This window comes from Bison bison, unplaced genomic scaffold, assembly GCF_000754665.1.
Source record: "Bison bison bison isolate TAMUID 2011002044 unplaced genomic scaffold, Bison_UMD1.0 scf7180017864322, whole genome shotgun sequence".
In the NCBI taxonomy this organism is placed as follows: Eukaryota; Metazoa; Chordata; class Mammalia; order Artiodactyla; family Bovidae; genus Bison; species Bison bison.
This window is the reverse complement of record NW_011494894.1, coordinates 3,461,124-3,486,796: the sequence shown is the minus strand read 5'-3', so window position 1 is coordinate 3,486,796 and position 25,673 is coordinate 3,461,124. Positions and strand designations below refer to the sequence as shown.

Below are 25,673 nucleotides of genomic sequence, written 5' to 3'. Positions count from 1 at the left end.
ATGGATCATGAGTTTCAAAGTAAGTAAACAAATAATAAAATAACCAGAAAAATCAGTCACTGGTCTCAGTGTTACAGTTTAGATGTATTACAGCTTTGGGTCGGAGAAGGCAATGGCACCCCACTCCAGTACTATTGCCTGGAAAATCCCATGGATGAAGGAGCCTGGTGGGCTACAGTCCACGGGGTCGCTAAGAGTCAGACACAACTGAGCGACTTCACTTTCACTTTTCACTTTCCTGCATTGGAGAAGGAAATGGCAACCCACTCCAGTGTTCTTGCCTGGAGAATCCCAGGGACAGGGGAGCCTGGTGGGCTGCTGTCTATAGGGTCACACAGAATCGGACAGAACTGAAGTGACTTAGCAGCAGCAGCAGCAGCAGCATAGCTTTGGGTACCTAGCTTTAGAGACAACTATTATTTATAGTATTATTTATATGTGATAACACTTTGAAAGTTCCAAGTAGGAACTACATTTATAAATGAATTCTTTTTAAGTAATAGTCCCATTCATAAGTTTGAAGCTGGGTGAACATCTTGTTTATTTTGTCTACCTGTGTATAATACACCCCAAATGCCCATCAGGCCTTGTCTTGTATCTTTGTGTCACACATGGCCTGTATGTCTAGCGTAATATTGATTACTCAAGGATTATTTGTGGCAAAGGTTGTGCTTACTGATTTCTAAGTACACATAAAATCACTAACAAGAGCTGATAAGAGTTCTAATTGCATATTACAGGTCATGGTAAAGAGAGTAAGACTTTGCAGTAGCATTGGACACAGCTGATCTCTCCCACCTGGCAACGTGTCTGGCTCACAGAACACCACAGTCTAGCCTTCCTCAAATCTCCCTGACTTCTGTCTCATCCCCCTCACCTTTGAGCCCATGATTCTGTTCTCTATCCACTCACACACTCTTAAGTGATTTCATTTAAACTCAAGGCTTTCAATATTGTCAATATGATGATAACTCCCAGAGGTATTCTTCATCCTGCACCATTCCCTGCATGGATGTCTGAAAGGCAACTTAAACCGACCACATGCCAAGTCGAACTTCTAAGCTCCTTCCTGAACCTGCTCCATATGAGTTTTTCCCATCTCAACAGTTGGCAACTCTATTTTTCCAGTTTTTTAGGTCCAAAACCTATGAATCATTCTTGACTCCTTTCTCTCACACCTCACAGCAAAATCTGCTAGTTTTACCCTCAAAAGATCCCAATGTGAAATTTCATCACATTCACTGCTTCCCTGCTCATCCAGGTCACCACTATCTCCCCCTGGGCTCTTGCAGTGGATTTCCAACTTCATCCACTACATTCTACTCCTCACAGGGCAACCATAGTGATCCCTTTAAGCTATAAGTCAGATCAGGTCCCTGCTTTGTCCCAAGTGTGTTCATGGTCCTGCAAGTCATTCTGAGAAAAATCTAGGATCCCATATACCAATTTACAAGGCCCTATGAATCACAAGCTGTAATCTAGGGGAAAATATCAACAATCTCAGATATGCAGGTGATACCACTTTAATGGCAGAAAGCAAAGAAGAACTAAAGAGCCTCTTGATGAAAGAGGAGAGTGAAAAAGCTGACTTGAAACTCAGCATTAAAAAAATTAAGATCATGACATCTGATCCCATCACTTCATGGCAAATAAAAGAGGAAAAATTGGAAGCCGTGACAGATTTTCATTTCTTAGGCTCCAAAATCACAGCAGAGGATGACTGCAGCCATGAAGTTAAAAGACACTTACTTCTTGGAAGGAAAGCTATGATAAACCTACACAACATATTAAAAAGTGGAGACATTTTTGAAGTTTGACAGAAAACCATAAAAAAATTCTGTAAAGCAATTATCCTTCAATAAAAAAATTAAAAAAAATATCCTGAGAAAAATTAGTCTTACATTAAAATATCTTTCAGTTCAGTTCAGTTCAGTTCAGTCGCTCAGTCGTGTCCGACTCTTTGTGACCCCATGAATTGCAGCATGCCAGGCCTCCCTGTCCATCACCATCTCCTGGAGTTCACCCAGACTCACGTCCATCAAGTCAGTGATACCATCCAGCCATCTCATCCTCTGTCGTCCTCCTGCCCCCAATCCCTCCCAGCATCACAGTCTTTTCCAATGAGTCAACTCTTCGCATGAGGTGGCCAAAGTACTGGAGTTTCAGCTTTAGCATCATTCCTTCCAAAGAACACCCAGGGCTGATCTCCTTTAGGATGGACTGGTTGGATCCCCTTGCAGTCCAAGGGACTCTCAAGAGTCATCTCCAACACCACAGTTTAAAAGCATCAATTATTCAGTGCTCAGCCTTCTTCACAGTCCAACTCTCACATCCATACATGACCACTGGAAAAACCATAGCCTTAACTAGACAGATCTTTGTTGGCAAAGTAATGTCTCTGCTTTTGAATATGCTGTCTAGGTTGGTCACAACTTTCCTTCCAAGGAGTAAGCGTCTTTTAATTTCATGGCTGCAGTAGTTTTTCCAGTAGTCATGCATGAATATAAGAGTTGGTCCATAAAAAATGCTGAGTACTGAAGATTGATGCTTTCAAGTTGTGGTGCTAGAAGACTCTTGAGAGTCCCCTGGACTACAATGAGATTAAACCAGTCAATCCTGAAGGAAATCAATCCCGAATACTCATTGGAAGGACTGCGGCTGAAATTGAAGCTCCAATACTTTGGCCACCTGATGTGAAGAGCCAACTCATTGGAAAAGACCCCGATGCTGGAAAGACTGAAGGCAAAAGGAGAAGAAGGCGGCAGAGGATGAGATGGTTAGATAGCATCATTGACCCAATGGACAAACTCGGGGAGATAATGGAGGACAAAGGAGCCTGCAAGCTACATTCCATGGGGTATCAAAGTGCCAGACATGACTTAGCGACTTGAACAACAACAAATAGGATCCGAGCTCCTGTTACTCCTCTAACCTTTTTAAATATTTATTTCCCCTTCATTTATCCCCTCTAACCAAGTGGCCCTTGGTTAGAGGGGATAAATGAAGTGGCCCTTCTTGAATAGGCCAAGAATCTGCCTATCTCTGGGCCTTTGCTTTTGTTCTCTCTACCTGGAATGCCTTCCCCTGGTTATTCACATGTCTATGTATAGCTATTTATTACCTTCAAGATCCATGCTAAAATATCTGAGTTCCCTGATCTGCTGATTAATTAGCCAAGGCAGTGAGGGAAAGGCTACCCACTGCAGTATTCTGGCCTGGAGAATTCCATGGACTGTATAGTCCAAGGGGGCACAAAGAGTCAGACACGACTGAGAGACTTTCACTTCACAGTGACTCTATCACACAAACTGTGTTACTGTCTCAAACACTTAGAATTGTGGGGGTTTTATTTATAATTACCTTATATATTTATTAGTTTACTTATTTATTCCTTCTATTAAGATAACTATAAAAATCTTACTGAGTTATTCATGGCTTTAACGTTCATGTCCTTAAGTTGGGTGACATCAGCAAGATGGTAAAATAGAAATCCCAAGATTCTCCAACCCCACCCTGCCTCCCCAGAAAGAGATATTAATTCAACAATGCACAGACCAGTTCCCTTAGCAAGAAATCCAGAAATCAGTTAAGAAGTTCCTAAACTTCAAATGAGCATGAAATCACCTGCATCAAAGCTGGTAGAAAAAATCCTGGCACAACTCCCCCCCACCTTGCAGTTCAGTGTGGTGCAACTGGGAGAAAACTCAGCTTCTGGCTTCTCCTTACAGAGGAAAGAAATTGGAACACACATCTAATGTCCTGTGTTTTGGGGGTACCACCCACAGGACAGGTTTTGGTCTTGCCTATCTTAGAGCACTTAGAGGACTCCATACACTCTAGATGCCTAGCAGACACTGAGAACCAAAGTTCTAAGTAGACTGAAGCTTGCTTCTGCCCCAGAGGACCCGTGGTACAGCAGTCAGTCAGTTACATCTTACCGAGCTCTCCGTCAGGGCACTGACAAGAGTGGAGCATGTGTCTAACTCTCTGGCTTTTGGGGAGGCTACTCAAAGGACTGGTTTCTATCTCTTCTGACTCAAAGCACTAATAGGATGCAGCATATTCTAGAAACATTAGGATTACTGAGCATAAAAGACCTGGGAAGCCTGCAGTAGCTCTAGAAAACCTGAAGTTACTGTACATATACTCCACAGGTAGCAAGAGATTACAAACAGGCAAGCCCATCTAACCGGGAGTTTATATGTGCAAGTCTGGGCCTTCCTGGTACTTCACATGGTAAAGAATCTGTCTGCAATGCAGGAGACCAGTGTTCAATCCCTGGGTCAGGAATATCCCCTGGAGAAGGGAATGCTACCCACTCTAGTATTCTTTCCTGGGGAATTCCATGGACAGAGGAGACTGGAGGGCTACAGTCCACTGGATCATAAAGAGTCAGACACAGCTGAGCAACTAACACACATACATATCCACATAAAAGGTTTGAGACCCACCAAATCTCATTCTGGGCAGACTGATGAAAGTCTTTCCCTGTACATGATCAGTCTGTACAAACTGAGAGAGGTGGCTGTTTTTTCAAAAATTACATATTATAAAATACAATTTTAAATCATAGTCTCATTCATTCATTCACTCAGTGTAAGAGGCAGTAAGCAATGGATAGGTGTAAAAATAATGAGTCATGTCTGTATGGAGATACAAACTATAAACAGATGGCAAAAGCAAAATATATGGATTATTTATTTCAACAAAATAAAAAATGTTAGTCTATCAGCCCTGATCCTAGAAACATGCTGATATTTATTAGAGAAAAAGAAAAAGGATAAATTGGGAGGTGGGGGAAGTTTTAGGGAGTTTGAATTCATGGATCCAATATCGTTCTGTTACTAACTGGTAGCAGGCTCTTAGAAAAATTGTTGAACTGTTTTTTTGTTGTTTAGCTCTAAAATGACAGAGTTTGACTAGGCAATATAGATTCCAAGTTCCAAATTCAACAAGTTTATTCCTTAAAATATTGTATGCAGTTAATTCAAAATACATTATGAAAAAATGTTGCTGATTTTTTCAGAGATCCCCTGACTTTCAGATACAAAAGTTATCACTTTTGCTTGTCCTCTGTATTTTGAGACTCAAAGACATACACTGCAGTTTGGTTAATAATAAGATTAATGTATTTTTTTTTTTCTTTTTGCTCAAGGAAGAAGGCTATCTAAAGCAATTTAATCCTGCATAAGACTCACAGGGCATAAAACACACAGACAAACATACACACAAGTTCTCTATGGATCAAGAAATAATAAGACTGTGAGGTACTAACAAAAGGAGAATAAAGCAGGAAGTCTTGTCTTTATCAAAAAACTGGGTTTTGCATTATTTTTGCATAATGCATACAGACAGCACCGTATGGCTGTCCACGAAAAATATGCCCGAGGAATGATACCAATATTATAAAAAACATTATTCACAATTTTAATTAAACCAATTTATTTAAAACGAGCCTCAAGAAATAGATTCTTCAGGCCTGCTCAAATTAGGAGCCAAATGTCATCATCTGATAAACATCTTCCAGAAATGAAAACCGGTGTGAAGCTTTGGAACTTATTAATCAGAGAGGAAAGAAATAACATTGATATTTATCAAGGAAAAAGTAATTATATAATTTTTTATGGTAGTATGTAAGCTGTAACATGACCAGAAATGTCACTATTGTGGGAAGTTTTAAATAAAACAAATTTTTAAAGCAATAAATATATATCTTATATCTTAAAATAGAGATTAGGATGTATTTTGATAAAATAAAAACAAAATAAAGGGCTTCTGCCACACAGAGCCCATGCAAATCATCTAGCAGTTACTATGCTCATTGAAATGATCTTCTTCCCAATGGATCTTACACACACTAGGTTGAATATCTAGTATCAGCTTCAGAACTCTTAGTCATCTGTCCTCTCCTATCTTCCCCACATTACCAGGGATCATCACCCTTTAACATGTCTTCCTGAAAGACTCTCTCCTCTCCTACTAGCCCAAACCTCGTTTGTTCCCCCTTACTTAAAATTCTTCACAAAATCAACTTTCATTAAAATTTATCCAACTACTCTAATTTTATTTGATTAAATCCCCCTAACAAATCACTGTATTATTTGCCTAGCACTATTTTGACATAATTATGTTCGCTTCTTTCTTAATTTTCTATTTGTTGATTTCCATTACATGTAAAACCTAGACCATTTATGAAGACTAGAAAGCTCTGGCCAGCTTCCCTCAACTCACAAACAACAGCCCACCCACACCAGTGCTTGCATAGGTCCTAGGACACACCAAGGATGCTCTTCACCTTTGCATTTGCTGCCATCTCCTCCTGGAACACTTCCTCCCAAGATCTCTACGTGACTGACTCCCTCATTCAAACCTCATCTCACTGGCATCATCTCAGAGAAAACTCATCTGAACACAGCCCTAGAGGAGCCCTTCCCCTATCTCACTGGGTCATTCTTTGGTCTTTAGATTATTTGCACTTCCTGAAATTATCTTGTTGAGCTGCTTCTTTATCTTCAGTCACTTCCCACTGGTGTAGCAGCTTCAAGAGAGCACTTTGTCAGTATAGCTCTATGTTGATGACCCCTCTTGCTCGAAACCACACCTTTTAAAAAACACTGCATGCAGATGGAAAGTGCATTTTTACTACTTCCTTTAGATGGGTAGATCTTCACATCATGTTACTTCAGGTCTCTCTAAGAGCTGATATGCTGTCTGAATATGACAGATGAATGGAAAAATATTTCCGAGTGAGGATTCAGTGGCATCACCAACTCGATGGACATGAGTTTGAGCAAGCTCCTGGAGTTGATGATGGACAGGGAAGCCCGGTGTGCTGCAGTCCATGGGGTCGCAAAGAGTCGGACACAGCTGAGCGACTGAACTGAACTGAGGATTCAAAAAGAGAGAACTCAGGATGTTCAGTGTGTGTCCAAATGTCCAAAAAAATTCCAACTCACAAAACTATGCTACAAATCAATGCTTTTTCTCCTATATGAGTGATAAATTGACTAATCAAAATATAATTTTGTCTTATAAAATTTTTTCATAAAAACTGGAAATAAATGTCTCCATTTTTCATACGCTCTTGATGTGTGTATCCACTGGGACAGATGGAGAAGAGCAGCAGCCTGCCTCACCTTCTGAGAAGCAAGGGTAAAACAGATGTTCAGAGAAATCCTCACCAACCCCTCCCTCACCCAACAGGACCTTCAGAACTGCACCCAGAAACCTTTAAATTTCCTTATGGACTGATATGTAATTAACATTGTAAACTCTGTTTTACTAGAAAACAGCACAATCACCTGAGCAGGCTCTAAAGTCAAAGCCAAGGAGATTTCTGCCATATTCACCAGCTGCTTCTTTGCTCAAGAAACACCTGGATGCTGCTACGTGAAAATATGCTGCCCACTAAAGAACATAATTTGTATTCATCTCCAGGACTATTTTAAAGAAAATAAGACCTTCCCTTTATTCCCCCTGAAAATAAAACATAAGAACTCTACCATCTAATAACAATGCTTCTCCTTTCTAACCCATTTGGCCTTGCCTTGCTTGGAAATCTGTTAGTGAATCCTGACTACACTGTCACCTTGTTGGAAACACACACAGCACCACAGATACATGTGACTCTTGGTTAACACAAAACCTCCCTAAGGATGCCCCTTCAAACATGGAGGAGAAGCGAGGTACCTCTGCTCTCAGAGCCACACCAAATATCTGAACGGACACGGGCCAGTGTCTCCTCACCCACGAATCTCAGACTCTGCTTCCCTGGCACCATTAGTGTCCTCTTAGGCCAAATGCACACGATGTCCAAGGAGAGAGGAGCGCCTTTTACCATATCCGTCCCTTATATCAAGTATTTTTAAATCTCCCTCTCTCTATATATATGAATAACAGTGACGGGAAAGGAGAACTTTTCATTTGCCCCAAAGGAACATGCCCTGTTTTAGCTTATGAGTTCTGATGACCCCCCCATATTCCTCGAAGTGAGTTTTAGCAAAATAACAATAGATGCATAACTGGAGAAAAGAGGTTTTACAATAGCCAAGAAACTATGTGGGGACCCTAAAAAGGGAACATTTAAGAATTAAAAATTCTTTTTACTGAAATGTGCATCACTGCAACCAACCTGGTTGTGTGACAGTGTCTACTGCGGGCCTTCACCTTGTCCAAAGTGCTCACATTGGTCACTTTCCTTATTGCCCAGAGTCCCCTTCATGGTCACACCACCAGAGAACATAACTTACTTCTTTTTTTTTTTTTAATTATAAAATAATAATCTCATTTTATTTATTTTTTTTTCATAACTTACTTCTACAAGTTTCTGGTAAGCTGTGATTTCTTAGGTACCCCTAAAAAGAAGCACATACTTTTAAACTTGCTGGCTGGCTGCTGCTCTTGCTGCTCAGTCACTAAGTCATGTCCAACTCTTTGTCACCCCATGGATTGTAGCCCGCGAGGCTCCTCTCTCTGTGGGATTTTCCAGGCAATAATACTAGAGTAGGTTGCCATTTCCTTTTCCAGGGGATCTTCCCAACCCAGGGGTCAAGCCTGCATCTCCTGTGTCTCCTGCATTGGCAGGTAGATTCTTTACCTCTGAGCCACCTGGGAAGCCATTTTTAAACTTGACACTGCAAATATTGGCAGTTTCACAAAACATTATTATAGACTGAGGACTAATTGGAGCTCTCTCACATATAACAACAAATTCTAAATAAACTGGAGTTTTCTGAGAAAAATTAAAATCAGAACAGAATGAAAGCACATTGAGTATATTTTTGAACACATATGCAAGATAACTAATCATAGAGGGGAAATAAAGCAGTTGTGCATAGAGAAAGGAGGCTTTGCCAATCAAATAGCTATTATAAGGGAGTGCATAAGGACATAGAAACTAATTAACAAAATGTAAGAAGTCATAAAAAGAAGAGTATGTACTAAAGACTGAGAAATAAACATTCTTTGTAAAAAAAAGCATACATTTGGTTACAGATCTAAAAGGAAAGCCTTTAATAGTTTAGAAATATAGATACAATACATATATATCTGAAAGGCTTAAATCTGTTTGAAGGTATCTGTTCTGCAGTTTTAATTTTACACTAAAAAGGGAAATGTCAAAGAGTGGAAGTACTACCATGATCTTGAGGATTGTGAAATACCTGATGTTCAATTAAATTTTTAAAATCTCACGTGCCTGGGTGAAGAGGCACACAAATGAGAATTGAAGCTCATCTTTGTCAAGTGAAAACTAATGGACTTGTGAGAAAATAACCTAGGTTACCCTTTTCAAATGAGCTTCCAAGGTGGCTCAGTGGTAAAGAATCAGCCTGCCAATGCAAGAGACACAGGTTCGATCCCTGGGTTGGGAAGATCCCCTGGAGGAGGAAATGGCAACCCACTTCAGTATTCTTGCCTGGGAAACCCCATGGACAGTGGAGCCTGATGGGCTACAGTCCATGTGGTCACAGAGTCGGACACGACTGAGCAAATGAGGACACACGCACGCACCCTTTTCAAATAGTGTTTTCAGTAACCTAGAAGAAGCCTCAAATCACTGCAATTCTTTGCCTGAAGGCATCATTCAACAATGCTAGCATACGAACGCTAGGCATTACTAGACAGGTAACAGAAGGAAAACAGAAGGGAAAAAAAAAAGGACAGAAAGAATCAAAACCGGCAGACACTCTTGTGCTACATTATGATTCCTCCTCTTCTGGAATACTGTCCACAGATTTAATTGACACTTATCAAAATGTTAACTTATCCTTCAAAAAAGGTTAAGTAAAATAATCTAGGAGACGCTGTAAGCTAAGGAAAAGATTAAAAAACACGACTACCAGAAAGTCAAAGACCCAAGACACATCGTCAAGAATTATAAAAGCATACAAGCTGAGTGAGAATGAATTTAGATGCGGTAGGGGATGAAGATTAAAAAGACAGTGTCCCTCTCTTTAGATGGGAATTACATTCCTTTGTTTGCAAAATTCACTAGGCAAGTGGCTTAAAACTTAAAGGATGTAATTCTATAAAAGAGCAAATGAAAGGAAAAACTTTATTGAATAGAAAGTGAGACATATCTCAAGAGAAAGTACAGGGTGAAATACAGCTAAATTCAAAGAGTTTAGATAAATGAAGCTTATGGATATTAGATCCATGACAGATTTTTTATAATGTCAGAATGCACAGGGTAGACATATCCCTTTTAAAGCTGGCTTTATAAAGGGAACCATGGTACTGTTTCTAAATGTTCCTTAGTACCATTGTTAAGAGTAAGAAATCCTAAGCTAGATAAATTACTCTTCTTGATTCAGCCAAGATATTCAAATGTTCATAAAAATAAAAGGCAGGGAAGCAGCTGAAAAAGATAGAAAACATCATCTCATTCCCTTACTGAAAAGGATATCATCTAATCTATGTGAATACTTAAAATTAACAAAATAGGAATGAATGGGGCCATGCCTCTGAGTTTAGACCAGAGGCTCCCAGTTTAATGGCTAAAAAAGAACCATCATTCATTTCCTGAGATGAAAACATTTCAGGATGTAGCAGTTCTACTACTCCAAGATCTAGAGGAGAGGAGTAGTTCTCTCTTGCAATGCCACACGCTCTAGTCTATACTCTTCAATACTCCGTACTTGAACCCTTCAGTCAATGCTTCAGTTTCCTCTACACATTACTTATGAAAAGAATGAACCATTTGGACCAAAGGACCAAAAGAGAATTAAAATCCCCACCACAAGGGACATTGGGGGCGGTCAGCACTCTGTGTTAGGTCTTCTATGTCAAAACCCTTCAGACGATATCTAACATGAAGACTTGGAATATTCCTGAATTGCCCCCTACACAACGGTGAGCAAAAAATGGAGATGGCAAAATGGCATGCCTATGTGATCCCTTGTGTGTACAGTTCTGCATGGACATATGAATATGTGCGTGCCCACACACACACACACACACACACACACACACACACCAGTCTAAAGAGAGGTCTTGGCCAACTCTGGGGGGAAGTACTTCAGATTGTTACCTTCTTCTTGATATCTACTGGAATCATCTGGATTTTGTACAAGATACTATTAATACTTTGTGAATGTTACAAGTCAAGAAAGGGATGCAAGTGCTATAATCCTACAGACAGAATGTTAACTTAGCCTGTTGCAGTTATTTCCCTCTGCTTCTCCACTCTTCACTTCTGTCCACCTCCTCCTTCCAGGTAAGAATTCACCAGCTCTAAGTCGCCTTCCCTGACTTACCTCACCTGCTCAGGCTTCAGCATGACTTGTGCCTAACCACGTGTTTCCGCATTGTATTTTAGCTGCTCATTGTGGCCTTATAATTGTACTCTAGCTTTCCACAGCATCTATCTTGCCTTCACACTCACAGACCTGCTGCACCTTCTGCTGCTGATCAAAGCACAGCAAGGAGTGTATAGGTGCACTAGCAACTTCAAATGAAGACGGTGTCTCCTTGGTGCACAAGTCAGAAATCTGATCTAGTTTGCAGGACTGGATAAAACCGGGGCCCAGGGTGAGAACACACAAGAAAATAATGTTGCTTTCAAAAAGGCATTTGGAACAATGGAAACGAACTACAGAATCTCCAGAAGGACAACTCTGCAATTCTAATGCTCGTTATGCCACTGTCGGGACCTTAAGCCAAAAAAGGCTGAGTAACCTGGGGTTAGACATTCTGTGCCTCAGTTTCCTTATCTACAAAAGGGGATGATGAAGAATAACCTCTCTGCTTCCTGACCAAACAAAATCAAATTACTTCTTAAAAAGATGTATTCTTGAACTAGGGCTTCTGGGGTAGCTCAGCTGGTAAAGAACCCACCTGCAATGCAGGAGACCGCGGTTGGATTCCTGGGTCAGGAAGATCTGGAGAAGGGATGGGCTTCCCACTCCAATATTTTTGGGCTTCCCTGGTGGCTCAGACAGTAAAGAAACTGCCTGCAATGTGGGAGACCTGGGTTCGATCCCTGGGTTGGGGAGATCCCCTGGAGGAGGGCATGGTAACCCAACTCCAGTATTCTTGCCTGGAGAATCCCATGGACAGAGGAGCCCGGTGGGCTACAGTCCATGGGGTTGCAGAGTCAGACATAACTGAGTGACTAAGCACAGCACAGTCCAGCACCCTTGAACTAAATACTTATTAGGTATTTACTATCACTAGACATTCTGCTACACACATTCTTGTGTAACCATCTAAGCAAAAGGCCCTGGAGATGGAGTCACAAGGAAGAATCTAATCAAGGTACCATTTTGTGTCTTCCTGAACCACAAGGCACTTAATCTGTCTGTGCCTCAGTTTCCACATTGTACAAATGTGAACTAAAATATACATGTCAGGGGCTATGTGAATTAAGTAATGTAATATGTCTTAACATGCAAAATAGTATTCAAATATATGACAAAATTAAAATGTAAATATACAACTCTAAGAATTTTACAGCCACCATCATAATTTATATTGACAGATATATACTAATCAAGCTTCACTCTAATACCATTTTAGCTTTACATTTAAGTCATATTTTTAGTTTAGCCCAAATAAATTGTCAGCCAAAATCTATTTTTAAATGTATTACAATGTATTTGCAAAAGAATTTCTCATATTCTCCAATAACCATTCCAGCTATCAAATCATGTCATTATTATTTGAAAATAATCCTTTTTAATGATATCAGTTTGGGTCATATTTTATTGATATATAATATTCATATAGCACCTTACTAATCTTTTAACAAATATTAACTACTTAATTTTCATATATCCTTTGGAGATAAAATATTTTTCTGACAACTACTTTTATGCTTTATACAAAAACTTAAGTGTAATTAGAAAACAGTGAATGAAAATATCTCAGTTGTTACTTAATGTACTTACACCTGGAAAAAAAGTTTTCTATTTCAATGCTTTCACTCTGAAAGTCATATTGCATTAAAATATAGGGAGAGATGGGAGGCAAAGACATCTCACTAAGAAAGTAGCAAATGAGAGAATTCCAGGAAATCCCAGGAAAACTGGAAATTGACAAGGTTTTCCTTAAGACTTCTGTATCACCCTTGATACCATATTCCATCTTGTAACTGTGAAGACAGTGCTCCTGAGCAATCCTCAACCTTGAATCCCAGTTTTTTAAATAACTCCTAGATATTCTGGTAGAATAATCCATGCTACTAGAGGGAGAAGGGGATGACAGAGGATGAGATGGTTGTATGACATCATCAACTCAATGGACATGAGTTTGAGCAAACGAGATAGTGAAGGACAGCCTGGTGCACTGTAGTCCATGGGGTCACAAAGAGTTGGTCATCACTGAGCGACTGAACAACAAACAGCAACTGGAAATTTACACATTATGCTGTCTAAAAGTGCCTTCTCCGGAGATTAACCCAAAAGTATTTATGGGATGTTTAAATATTTGGGGGGTATTTCTTTTTTTGTTAAAATAATGTTCTAAAGCCAAAATTCATCCAAAAGAAAAGACAGCCATTTTAGATGCTTTCTGGACAACATGATATTGTATCCATAAATAAAATGATCAAAGATGAACATACGTGTGTGTGTATCATATATATGGGGCTTCGCAGGTGGCACAATGGTAAAGTGGTAGATTTCTTCTGCCAACGCAGGAGATGCATGAGAAGTGGGTTCAATTCCTGGGTTGGGAAGATCCCCTGGAGCAGGAAATGACAAGCCACTCCAGTATTCTTGTCTGGAGAATCCCATGGATGTAGGAGGCGGGCTACAGTCCATAGGGTCCAACAGAGTCAGACATGACTGAGCCACAAAGCACACACACATACAAACACACACATATGTATAAAAGATGAACACATGCTCCCCTAAATGGAAGCCAAATATTTTATATACCTGGATGCTTATACAAAATAAAATAATAGCTACCAAACCATCGTATACAGAACGGTATGAATCACGATACTATGTAGAACCATGTAGTATCACTCACTACCATATACAATCAGTATATTTTTGTGCATTTTTCATATTCCCAACTATCCTATTTGCCATTAAAAGAGAAACAGTCTCAAACATAATTGCCCCCCATTCAAACATTTTCAGTGGCTCCCATGATTAGAGACCACTTTTTACATGTTTCTTTAAAGGGTCTCTATGCAAAGAAAATGTAACCTTAGGAAGTGTGGGGGAATGGGGTGATACAGGCTGCTAAAATGAGAGAAACCTCCTTGAACTCTTAGGTTGTAAATCAATCATTCATGTAAATTCGGGATCTATTTCTTAGCAACTTCGACATGTTGAACGTTCTCCTGGGAGTTTACTATAATCTTTGTCCATCTCAACCTACACCCATTCTCCAGGTGATTTTATCCAAAGTCTTGACTTCAAATGGTTTTGGCATAAAGATGAGTTCCAAAAGGATATCTTCCTCCTGACCCTTCCCCAAAAGGCCAACACATCTCCAGCATCCCACACAACATCAACCCTTGGATGTGCTCACAGGCATCTCAGGTTTAACTTGGCTGGGCTGGAATTGGCCTGAGCCGTTGGGCTACAATAACCACACAACACCGTCCCCTGGTAAAGGCATGAGACACGCCGATCAAGGCTGTTTTATAACCACGGCCTGAGGCGCTTCAGGGAGGTGAGCACCAGCTTGTCAGCATTATTTGTGGATGACAGTGTGACAGATGATTTGCACCTGGTCCCAGAGAGTCTCCTGGAAAGCGGTGCTACCGAGGCTGACGGTATGGCAAGAAAATGCCGAAGTGGCCAGCAGGGGACTGGAAACTCCAGTCAAGACGCTGTTTTGGTCTTCCTGGTCCCATGGCATTCTAAGCATACACCAGAGGTTCTTCATCCAAGGAAAGAGTATGGACTGTGGGTGCTGCCGTACTGTACCATGTTCCCTGACTGTTACTGGGGGTCCTATGAATCTTCTTTGGGCTTTACAGGTGGCATGAGTGGTAAAGAACCCATCTACCAATGCAAGAGACATAAGAGTTGTGGGTTCAATCCCTGGCTTGGGAAGATCCCCTAGAGGAGGGCATGGCAACTCACGCTAGTATTCTTGCCTGGAGAATCCCATGGACAGAGGAGCCTGGTGGGCTACGGTCCACAGGGTTGCAAAGTGTCAGACACGACAGAAGTGACTTAGCATGCACACACGCGGGGATCTTCTTCAGTAACCAAAGTCTGTCTAAAGGACACTATCAGAGCCCAAAACTAAGCTCCCCCGGCTCTCTTCCTCATCTCAGAAAAATGAAAACTGCCTTCTCTTAGTTCTTCAGGACAAACATATTGGGGTTACCTTTAACGCCTCACCTTTGCCCTGCCCATCTTGTCCGTGAGTAAGTCTCACTGGCTAGCCTTGCAAACTATATCTAGAATCTGACCATATCTTTCAACCTTTACCACAACCACCTTATTTCAAGCTCCCCTTATCCCTGATCCATCACCAGGATTATCACAGGAGCCTCAGAACTGCTTTCTCGGTTTCTGCCTTTGGCCTCCTGCAGTCTATTCTCAAGTCAGCAGCCAGAGGGATCCTGGTGAAACACACGCCAGAGGACACTCATCTGTACCAAAAGAGCCAAACTCCTGATCATCACTTACAAGGCCCTACAAGACTTGGCCCTCATTACCTGCCTGACATCCCTCTCTCCCATGCCCTCCCAGAATCCCAGCTGCTCCTCTGCACGCAAGGGACGCTCTCATCTCTGGGATATGCAGAACCCTCTGCTGAGTGTTATTCCCCAAATGGTTCCTGAGTTAATTCCTTCATTAAAAATCACCTTATCCGTGAAGCTTCTTCAGTGACCTTATCTAACATTCATCACCAGGACCATCCAACATTTCCTACCCCTCTTCATTCTTATTTTTTCCTCCTGAGACTTATCACTCCCTAACAAACTCTCTTCCCTTAGGAGAATGCAAGCTCACCCAGAGCAAGAATTTTCATGTTTTATTCTCTACTGTGTTTCAGTGGCTGGGACAATGCACATAGCAGGAATTTAATAAATACTTGTGAATGAATAAGTGATAGTAGAATTAATACAAAACAAAGTGTTGTTTTTTTTTTTTTTAAGTCTAGTCTGTTGGCATTCTAAGAAGGCAGGTAGCTCTAGGCATCCCCTGGTACCCAGCCAATGCCCTCAGTGGCACCCCTCCTCCAGAAGGAGGGGACCAGGGCTAGGATAAAGCCCACCTCCTTCATATGGAACAAGAGGCCTTGCTCTCCTCTGCCAGACTTGCTCATAATGCCGCCTGTCACACCCAGACAATCCAGTTACACCATGCCTTCTGCCTCAAACATCTGCTGATCCCCAGTCTTCCTCCAGAGAGCTCTGATTCCACAATGAAAATCCAGTTTCCCTTGCACTACTTCTTCTGTGTCTTCTCCACTCTCACTGGGTGGTTAATTTCTTCCTCAGCAGCTCAGCTCCAATCCGTAAGTGCTTACCTTATGATTAAGTTCATAACAGTCTCCTCCATTGACCCTGGAGGAGAGAGGATCTTAAGAGAAGCCAAGTTATTTCCATCACTTTACTTGGCTCAATATCCAGCACAAAGGTCAACACAGTGGAAGTGCTCAATAAACGCCACTGAATGAATCCATAAGGACAAAACTGAAAGGAGGGAACCGTGCAGAGAATATAATCCCCCAACAGGAAGACTCCAAGACCTAGATCTGAGGCTACCACACGACCTACCACATGTTAAATGTGTCCGTTTCTTCACCCAAAGAGCAGATAGAATAACTTACCCACCTACCTCACAGAGGGTAGAGCTCAAATGGTAAAACAAAAGTCAAATATCCCATGAAATACTTTGTATCAATGAATAGATCAAAAATTTTTGCTCTTTTTTTAAATCTCATAGCTGATTCAGCAAACACGGAAATAACTAGATCAAAACCAGGTACACCTAATATAAGAGTTTTCCAGTAGTCACGTATGGATGTGAGAGCTGGACAATAAAGAAGGCTGAGTGCTGCAAAATTGATGCTTTCGAACTGTGGTGCTGGAGCTGACTCTTGCAAGTCCCTTGAACAGCAAGGAGATCAAACCTGAATACTCTTTGGAAGGGCTGATGCTATAGCTGAAGCTCTAATATTTTGGCCACCTGATGCAAATACCTGACTCATTGCAAAAGACCCTGATGCTGGGAAAGAGTGAAGGCAGAAGGAGAAGAGGGCAACAGAGGATAAGATGGTTGGATGGCATCACCAGTTCAATGGACGTGAACCTGGGCAAACTCCAGGATGGTGAGGGACAGGGATGCCTGGTGTGCTGCAGTCCGTGGGATCGAGCAGAGCTGGACACGACTTGGCAACTGAACAACAACAGCAACCTGTAGCTCAGACAGTAAAGACTCTGTCTGCCACTCAGGAGACCCAGGTTTGACCCCCGGGGTGAGAAGATCTCCAAGAGAACGACAACCTACTCCAGTGTTCTTGCCTGAAGAATTTCATGGACAGATAAGCCTGGTAGGCTACAGTCCAAAGAGTAGGACTGAGCATCTAACACTTTCACTTTTTTTCACATATTGGAGAAGGCAATGGCACCCCACTCCAGTACTCTTGCCTGGAAAATCCCATGGATGGAGGAGCCTGGTAGGCTGCAGTCCGTGGGGTCGCTAAGAGTCGGACACGACTGAGCGACTTCACTTTCACTTTTCATTTTCATGCATTGGAGAAGGAAATGGCAACCCACTCCAGTGTTCTTGCCTGGAGAATCCCAGGGACAGAGGAGCCTAGTGGGCTGCCATCTATGGGGTGGCACAGAGTTGGACACAACTGAAGTGACTTAAAAGCAATATAACTATGCCTCTACGGGCTTACAACATTCAAACAGGTGTAAACCAGGAAGTGTTGTCCAAAAAGAATATTAAAATACAGGTTATATATTCTCTATGTATATGGAGAGAAAGCTATGCTATTGAATATAAATCATTGCATATAGAGGACTATAATTTGATATTCATTACACTTTACTAAATAAAATGATAGAAAACTTTGCAGCAAACTTTGATGCTTATTACCTGTTTTTAGAGGCAGTAAAGCACAGGCTCTGGAGTCTGTCCATTTAGCTTTGAATAACAGTACAGTCTAACTTTTAGAAAATTAGCTCCTTCTGATTCAGTTTCACATAAGTTAAATATACATAATAAAGCACATTCCTCATAGAGTTGTTTAAGAGAATTAAAAGAGATAACACATATAAAGAGTTAGAACATTGCCTTGCACATAGAAATTACTCATTAAATTTTGGCTATTATTAATGTATTCATGACTCTTGAAATTTAAAGATGTTTTCATATACTTTTCTGTACTGACATCAAACTAACAAATGTAAAGAAAGTTGAAAAATCAAAGTTTTCAAAGTATTTCATCCCAGAAAAGATCTCTTTGTCTTGATATCTCTGCCACCACCTCAATCTTGCCTTAGAGGGCCTGTGCCAAAAACAGCACTTAGATGGAACACACATGTTGGGAATCAAAAGAGAAGAAGAAGTTGCTCTCATGTGCCTTAAGGCTGCATTCCCCTATCTCCCCTTCCCGCCCTGCCCCCAAACGTAGCCTACCCTGTGACACAACCGCAGCGTGGAATGAGGTTGCAATTGCCCACTCAGAGGTGTAATTAATAGTAAAAAAAAAAAAAAAGGCAGAGACATCACTTTGCTGACAAAGGTCCATTTGGTCAAAGATACTGTTTTTCCAGTGGTCATGTATGGATGTGAGAGGTGGACCATAAAGAAGGCTGAGCCCCGAAGAAATGATGCTTTTGAACTGTGGTATTGGAGAAGACTCTTGAGAGTCCCTTGGACTGCAAGGAAATCCAACCAGTCCATCCTAAAGGAAATCAATCCTGAATATTCATTGGAAGGATTGATGCTGAAGCTGAAGTCCCAATACTTTGCCACTTGATGTACAGCCGACTCATTGCAAAAGACCCTGATGCTGGGAAAGATTGAGGGCAGGAGCAGAAGTGGGTGACAGGGGATGCAATGGTTGGATGGCATCACTGACTGAATGGACATGGCTTTGAGCAACCTCCGGGAGATAGTGAAGGTCAGGGAAGCCTGGCATGCTGCAGTTCATGGGGTGACAAAGAGTCAGACATGACTTAGTGACTGAACAATAACAACAAAGATTAGGTTAATGTAGGTAACCTAAGGTTAACTGAGGCAGGTCTTACTGTCTTACTATCCACTTCCTCCTCCTTGCCCACTCATCACAAAAAGAATCCAGAGTTCCTTCTCTATCAGCACGAGGCCTGAACTTCTAACATCACCTGATTCACCCTCAGCACTGAAAGCCATGAAAGAGTGCAGACTCTGAGGAATAAAACCAGATCTGAAGACCTGAACTTTGATCCTAGTGATACTGTCGGAGTGAGTCAGTGGGGCTTTCTCTGTGTTAAATTTCCTAATCCGTAGTGCTGCAATACTACTGCTAATATGACTACTCATGAGGCTCTAAGGCAGGAGTAAAAGGGGAAACAAACATGGGGAAAACACTTGGAAATTTATGAGAATCACACAAATGAAATGTAATTCTAATATATGATTCCTGGCTCATTCGCTTTCCTCCCTATTTAGACACTGATCTTGACCCTTGGAGCCATGCCATTACAAAGATTTCTCTGATAAGAAGAAGTTATATTCAAAGAGAGAAAAATAATTTATTTAAACCACAGGGTTAGAAAGGTGATGGCTATGACTATAAATAACAGGTAACCTCTGCATTTAAAAGTACTGACTAAGCACCAAAATCCTTAAGATTTTTTGAGAAGCAAAAATACTCAATCAGCAGTAAATATCAATAAGGCTAAAATGGATTGCCTGTGGATAGCAGAAAGAAATAAAAATTAGGTCATAGACTGAGCTCCATTTGTGTTTATTCCAAAAACAATGTAACATTTTCTTTTTCTGCCAAAGACAATCTCTCTGGAGAAGGTAAGAATGCAACTACCTGAAACAGATGCTTCCACCCAATTAAAGGATAAGCAGGGAAGGAAAAATCACAACAGGAGCAAACAAACCTAACACTTCTTGAGCACCTCAATGCCTTACATGGATTATCTCGTTACTCCTCACAGCAGCCTGTTTGATAGCTCTTCTTCCTTCATTCTAGATAGATTAAGGACTAGAGAGGAAAATTACTTGTTCAAGATAACACCTCTAGTAAAGTACTCAAATGGAGTTTAAAACATCTTGCTGCGAAGTCACTTCAGTTGTGTCCGACTCTATGCAACCCCATAGATGGCAGCCCACCAGGCTCCCCCATCCCTGGGATTCTCCAGGCAAGAACACTGGAGGGGTTGCCATTTCCTTCTCCAATGCATGAAAGTGAAAAGTGAAAGTGAAGTCGCTCAGTCATGCCCAACCCTCAGCGACCCCATGGACTGTAGCCTACCAGGCTCCTCCCTCCATGGGATTTTCCAGGCAAGAGTACTGGAGTGGGGTGCCATTGCCGTCTCCTTAAAACATCTTATCCAATCCCAAAGTTTAGATTTTTATCACAACTTCATGTTCCCTCTGCCAAAATAACCAGGAACTCTTCTAAAACTCAAGGGAAGTGGGGATTCTTCAAAGATTTTTAGTACTGCTACGGATGATATGCACCAATCAAGAGTGAAGTGGAAATGATCTTATGCAGGAATAGGAAATGGGATGGTTGAATCAATATTATCTGGCAGGTACATTGTCAATACTGAAAATGGCGCCATCATCTACAAATAGTAGGGAATTCAGTATCTAGTGGCTAAAGAACCTTTCCAAAATTTAAGTCCAACAGATGAGATGCAGAAGTGCTGAATGTGGTAGATGAGGATAAGAGCATACTAGCTTTCATAGCTTTTAACAAAACTTGAATGAGAACTTGTGTGTGTATTCTATAAATAGGGGGATAAAAGACAGAAGTAACATTTGGGGATCCATGGCAAGAGGGAATATGAGAAGAAAGGCCGTAGAGCAAGAAACTGGGTAAAAAATCACTAATAATTTCTTCCCGCAATCGATTATCCCAGCTCACTCAAATGACATAAAAAACCAAACATAACATAAGGAAGAAACTGCTCAGTTGATGACTCACAGAATGGTTTTCAACCTCATTTGACTTAAAACTGGTAAGAAAAGTAGGCTCCATAGAAAAATGAATATATATATATATATAATTAAAATGTGTTCAACTATCAGTCAGATCTCTCCTTGAAATAAAATTCTAGGGTTTTCATCTTGACCAAGATTCTTGGTTGGACCAATGTATTCTTTTAAACAAAAGAAATCTACAACAAAAATATAGCCATCTCCAAGGGATCTAACTGAAATTTTTACATCATTTTGGGATTAACATTTTTTTGAAAAAAAAAAAAAAGTTTTTCCATAAGGATACTACTCTGCCATTATAGAGTACATTAAAACTAAATTACTTTTTATTCAAAAACTCCATTTTTCTGTGTTAGTAGTAAATTGCTTTTAGTTGGGGTTTAGAGAAGCAATGATTAATCACTTCTGCACAGACACCTAAAAAGGCCAGTTACTGGAGTTATACTTTGGTTAGATTAAAGAAGTGAGCTATGGCTTGTTAACCATGAGGGGTAGCCACCTGAAGCGGGTCACACCACAAACCCATCTTTTCTTCCCTATGACGGCCAGTGCCACAATTACTGCACTTTCCCCGCCTCGTACTTTCCCTTCATTTGTCACAGCCAAGTTTCTCAGCCGGCAAGGGTCCTCTCAACTTGAGGGCCTCCAGCAGGGTGACCCCACGTGCACGGGTGTTCACTGGCAGTTCCAAGACAAGGCAAACAGAAAGAAGGGAGGTGACACAGGAAAGAAGCAGAGAAATACAAGGGCAGGAGGGGATGAGAAGGAGCAGCGAGCCGGAGAAATAAAGGAGAAGGTAAACGAGAAGGAGAAGAGACGACAAAGGCAGGAAAAGAGGGAGGCGGCACAATAACAAGAAAAAGAAACCAAAGCGGTCCAGGCTAAGGGGAAAAGTGGAAGAGGACCCCACGGGCACATGGACGGCCAAATGCTGAGTTACTGCCTCTTCTTACTTGTCTTCCCCAGAGGGAAAACGGAGTAACAACTCCTGGGCGCCTTACCTGGATGAGTTCGTCCAGCTCGGTTGAATTGACACAGGCGTGTTGGGAAATAAACGTCTGCTTCTGGATCACGATGGTGGTCCGCTGGGAAATCTCGTGAGGCTGCTCCAAGGCTTTGAACACGGTGGCTCCGATGATGAGATAGAGGACGACCACCAGGAAAATCGTGGAGACCGTCTTCCATTTCATAACATTGATGGTCGTGTCACTCTCCACCCGGGAAGCTAGCACGGTGGGTTTGGTGGAGAAGGAGAGCCTGGGTTTGGAGTTCTGAGCAGCAGACTTAGGATCCAGCAAATCAGGGGCCGCCACTGCCAACAACAGAGAAGGGAGGTTAGAGGGGTCAGCAAAAGTGGTCTGGATTCCACCTGCTATCCTGGTGAGAGCTCCAGAGCCTAAAGCAGAAGTGTGCCCATGAGGTTGCATCCAGGACCATATATGAGGTTCAGGGAAAGGGGGGTGGGTCTCAGCTCTCTGCTGCTATTGGGGTTTCCAATAGGAGGAGGAAAAAGCCAGGAGGTGGACCAAGAACCTTAAAAAAAATGAATAAAAGAATGCCTGCAGTCTTCCTAATTAATTTAAAAATTTATACCTGTCCAACACGCTAGTGAACACATTTGCAGAACTCCTAAGAGTTGATGGTACTAAACTAGATATCTGAATGCTCATAAAGAAGGCTAATGTATTATTCCTGTTCTCAATAACACTCTATATCACAAGCAAATTATCTAAAAATTCATTACAATAAAGGAGCTGTATTATAAGTGAATTTGCACTCCAGACATTGTTGCTCGAAGTAAAACATTAGTAATTATCTGGTAAAACGTGATAGCAAATAAACCACTCAATAGCTCTATCATTTCTTTTTGCCCGCGTCCAAGGTGGGCTCATGATTAAGTATTCTCTGTATTTTGTTATTCAATCTCTGATATCTTGAAAAAAGAAAAACAAAAGTATTGTCATCCATTCAGGCTCAGTCACAGGTGAAGCCAAGAGATGACATGTTCTTTCCATTTTAACAGTGAACATTATCAAGGAAAACAAATGAAAACCTTGTCTCACACCTTAGACCTCCATGCTCTGTATAAAGCTAATTGCTCCATTAGAGTGGATTTATGCGTTCTCTTACAAATTCCCATATACTCTGAGGTGACTCTAAATCCATTTATTATTTATCTCAGCTGTTCCAAAATATCATTAATGGATTTATTTTTAGAAAATTCAAGAGATACTAGACTTCAACTTGCTAAACGGAAAATAAGCCATTTACTACAGAGTATTTGACTGGAAAGGTAACGCTGAACCAAAAGGGGTAACAGAATGGCTGAAAGAGGGGACACTTCAAAATATCCTTAACTCGGACAGAATAATTGATTCACCATCCATAATTCTTACAAATATAAGTAAAATTACTTTGTTGTTGTTTAGTTGCTAAGTCATGTATGACTTTTTTCAACCCCATGGCCGGTCAGGCCCCTCTGTCCATGGGATTTCCCAGGCAAGAATACTGGAATTTCCTTCTCCAGAGGATCTTCCCAACCCAGGGATTGAATCCACGTCTCTTACATTGGCAGGTGGATTCTTTACTGCCGGGCCATGAGGGAAGCCCAAAATTACTTTGGTGTTTAATAAAATTATAACCTAATCTGAATAACACTTTTCAGGTAAGTACATAAGAAATACCTATGTAATTGCACCCAAACATCATACAGGTACCTGAAATTACTTGAAAATAAGAAGGGAATAAGGAGTGTCATCACCGACTCGGTGGACATGAGTTTGAGTGAACTCCAGGAGTTGGTGATGGACAGGGAGGCCTGGTGTGCTGCAATTCATGGAGTCGCAAAGAGTCGGACACGACTGAGAGACTGAACTGAACTGAAGGAGTGTCAATTTTCACATGACTACATACTCTGCCCTCTTGTCTACCACTGTGAGTTAAATGTAGGACTGCCACAGTTGGAGTTCATAAAATAAATCATCTGTTGCCCATCAGAAAGAAGCTTTGCAAACAAAGCTATGTGAAGCACCAGACCTAAGTAAGGAGTGTTGTGTAATGATGGCAGGTAACAGAGTGCTCCTCAATCAGCATAACTCTGAATGATTCTGACTTTGAAGGGAAGTCAGCCCCCTGATGAAGTAACTGTAGCCTGGGCTCCAAGTGGGGATTCCACATAAGTACAGGTCATTTCAGCAGTTTCAAATGGTTCAACCTGCTACACACAGATATGTACACATTTTCCTCCTGATACAGTCACCTGCTTCGAATAAAACCACAAATTAGCAGACACCTTTTAACACGTGATATTCATAAAGGAAACTTCATCTCAAATAAGCACTGGAAATGTGTTTCATGGCTACAGTCCATGGGGTCTGGACTGTAGACCACAGAGTCCAACACGACTGATCAACTAAGCACGGCACAGCACGTGTTCAAGGCTTTAATTTTTTGAAAATTTTAATAGAAATGTTGATAACAGCTGAAATTACTGTCATCTGCTGTCTAGCCACCTCACCCCACCTCCAAGCTGCTTAGTGAGTCTCAGTGAAAAATAAAGGTCATCATCTAAAATTAAGCCATCTTTGGAACAAAAATAACAGAAAATCACTCAGAAACTCCACATTATCTCTCTGAAGGAAGCTGTCCAAGCCTTTCCTCCCCAGTTCTCTGTGCTCTCTTCTCATCTTTCTGATTTTTCCCATCACTGATTTCTTGTCTGCAGCACTGGAAAACACCAAGACCATTTACCTTGATGCTCCCAAATCCCAACCTAAATTGCAATGCCAAACTAAGATATTATATGATTAGGGGGAAAAGGAAGAGATTGTTTTTTTTTTTTTTAAAGACTGTGTGTGTACTGTGTGTATTATTAAGCTAAAACATTTCCTGGTGTATTTTAATTCTTTTAAGTTATTGCTTTTTCTTTTTAATTAGCAGAAATATATATAATGCACATTTGGCAGACAGAATGGGCAGAACCTGGTGAAACACCAAAATAAAAAACAACAGTCTTTCTGCACGAATATGGGGAACCCTCTGGGTTTCCATCTCCATGTCGTTTGATGTATGATCATGAAGAGAAGCTCCTTAGAATAAAGAATCAAAGATTCACCCCTTCCACACACTCTGGGCACCATCACGCCCTCCCTTCTCTGCCTGCAGCACCTCACAGCCTCCGCTTAATCCTAGCCTCTCATCCGCACCCACGTCTGTCTTCTTCGCTCCTGGCCACAACTGACGACTCAATTCCAGGAGAAATGGGCTTTTTTCAGCACCACTGCCTATGCCACCGCGCTGTGGGCAACAAGTGTGACCAGGGTCACCCGTCGGGCGACTCCCAAGAGCTGACCCTCCTCCTTCGGAAACTCCCCTAAGTGTCCCAAACCTATACCCAAGACAGATGCAAAACGCCCAGGCACCCGCGGGAGAGTGGGGAGAAGCAGCCAGGAGTCGATCCGGGGATAGATTTGCCTCCAACCCCAGACTGGGATCCAACACCTTGGACGGGAAACGAAAGGTGGAAAACGTCCGCGTGCTGCCAGCGGGGCTTTTGCAACCCTCCCGGGACTGGCTGGG

The 25,673-nt window shown here is 41.4% G+C and overlaps 1 protein-coding gene across 2 annotated transcripts in view; it reads right to left on the bottom strand.

Moving 5' to 3' along the window:
• Positions 1-25,673, bottom strand: part of KCNK2 (potassium channel, subfamily K, member 2) — a 248,957-nt gene that overhangs the window by 111,079 nt on the left and 112,205 nt on the right. For both annotated transcript variants that reach the window (XM_010853063.1, XM_010853062.1), the window contains exon 2: positions 22,097-22,407. In XM_010853063.1, the coding sequence (XP_010851365.1) occupies positions 22,097-22,285 (189 nt within the window). In that variant the 5' untranslated portion in view covers positions 22,286-22,407. The remainder of the gene's footprint in view (positions 1-22,096; positions 22,408-25,673) is intronic.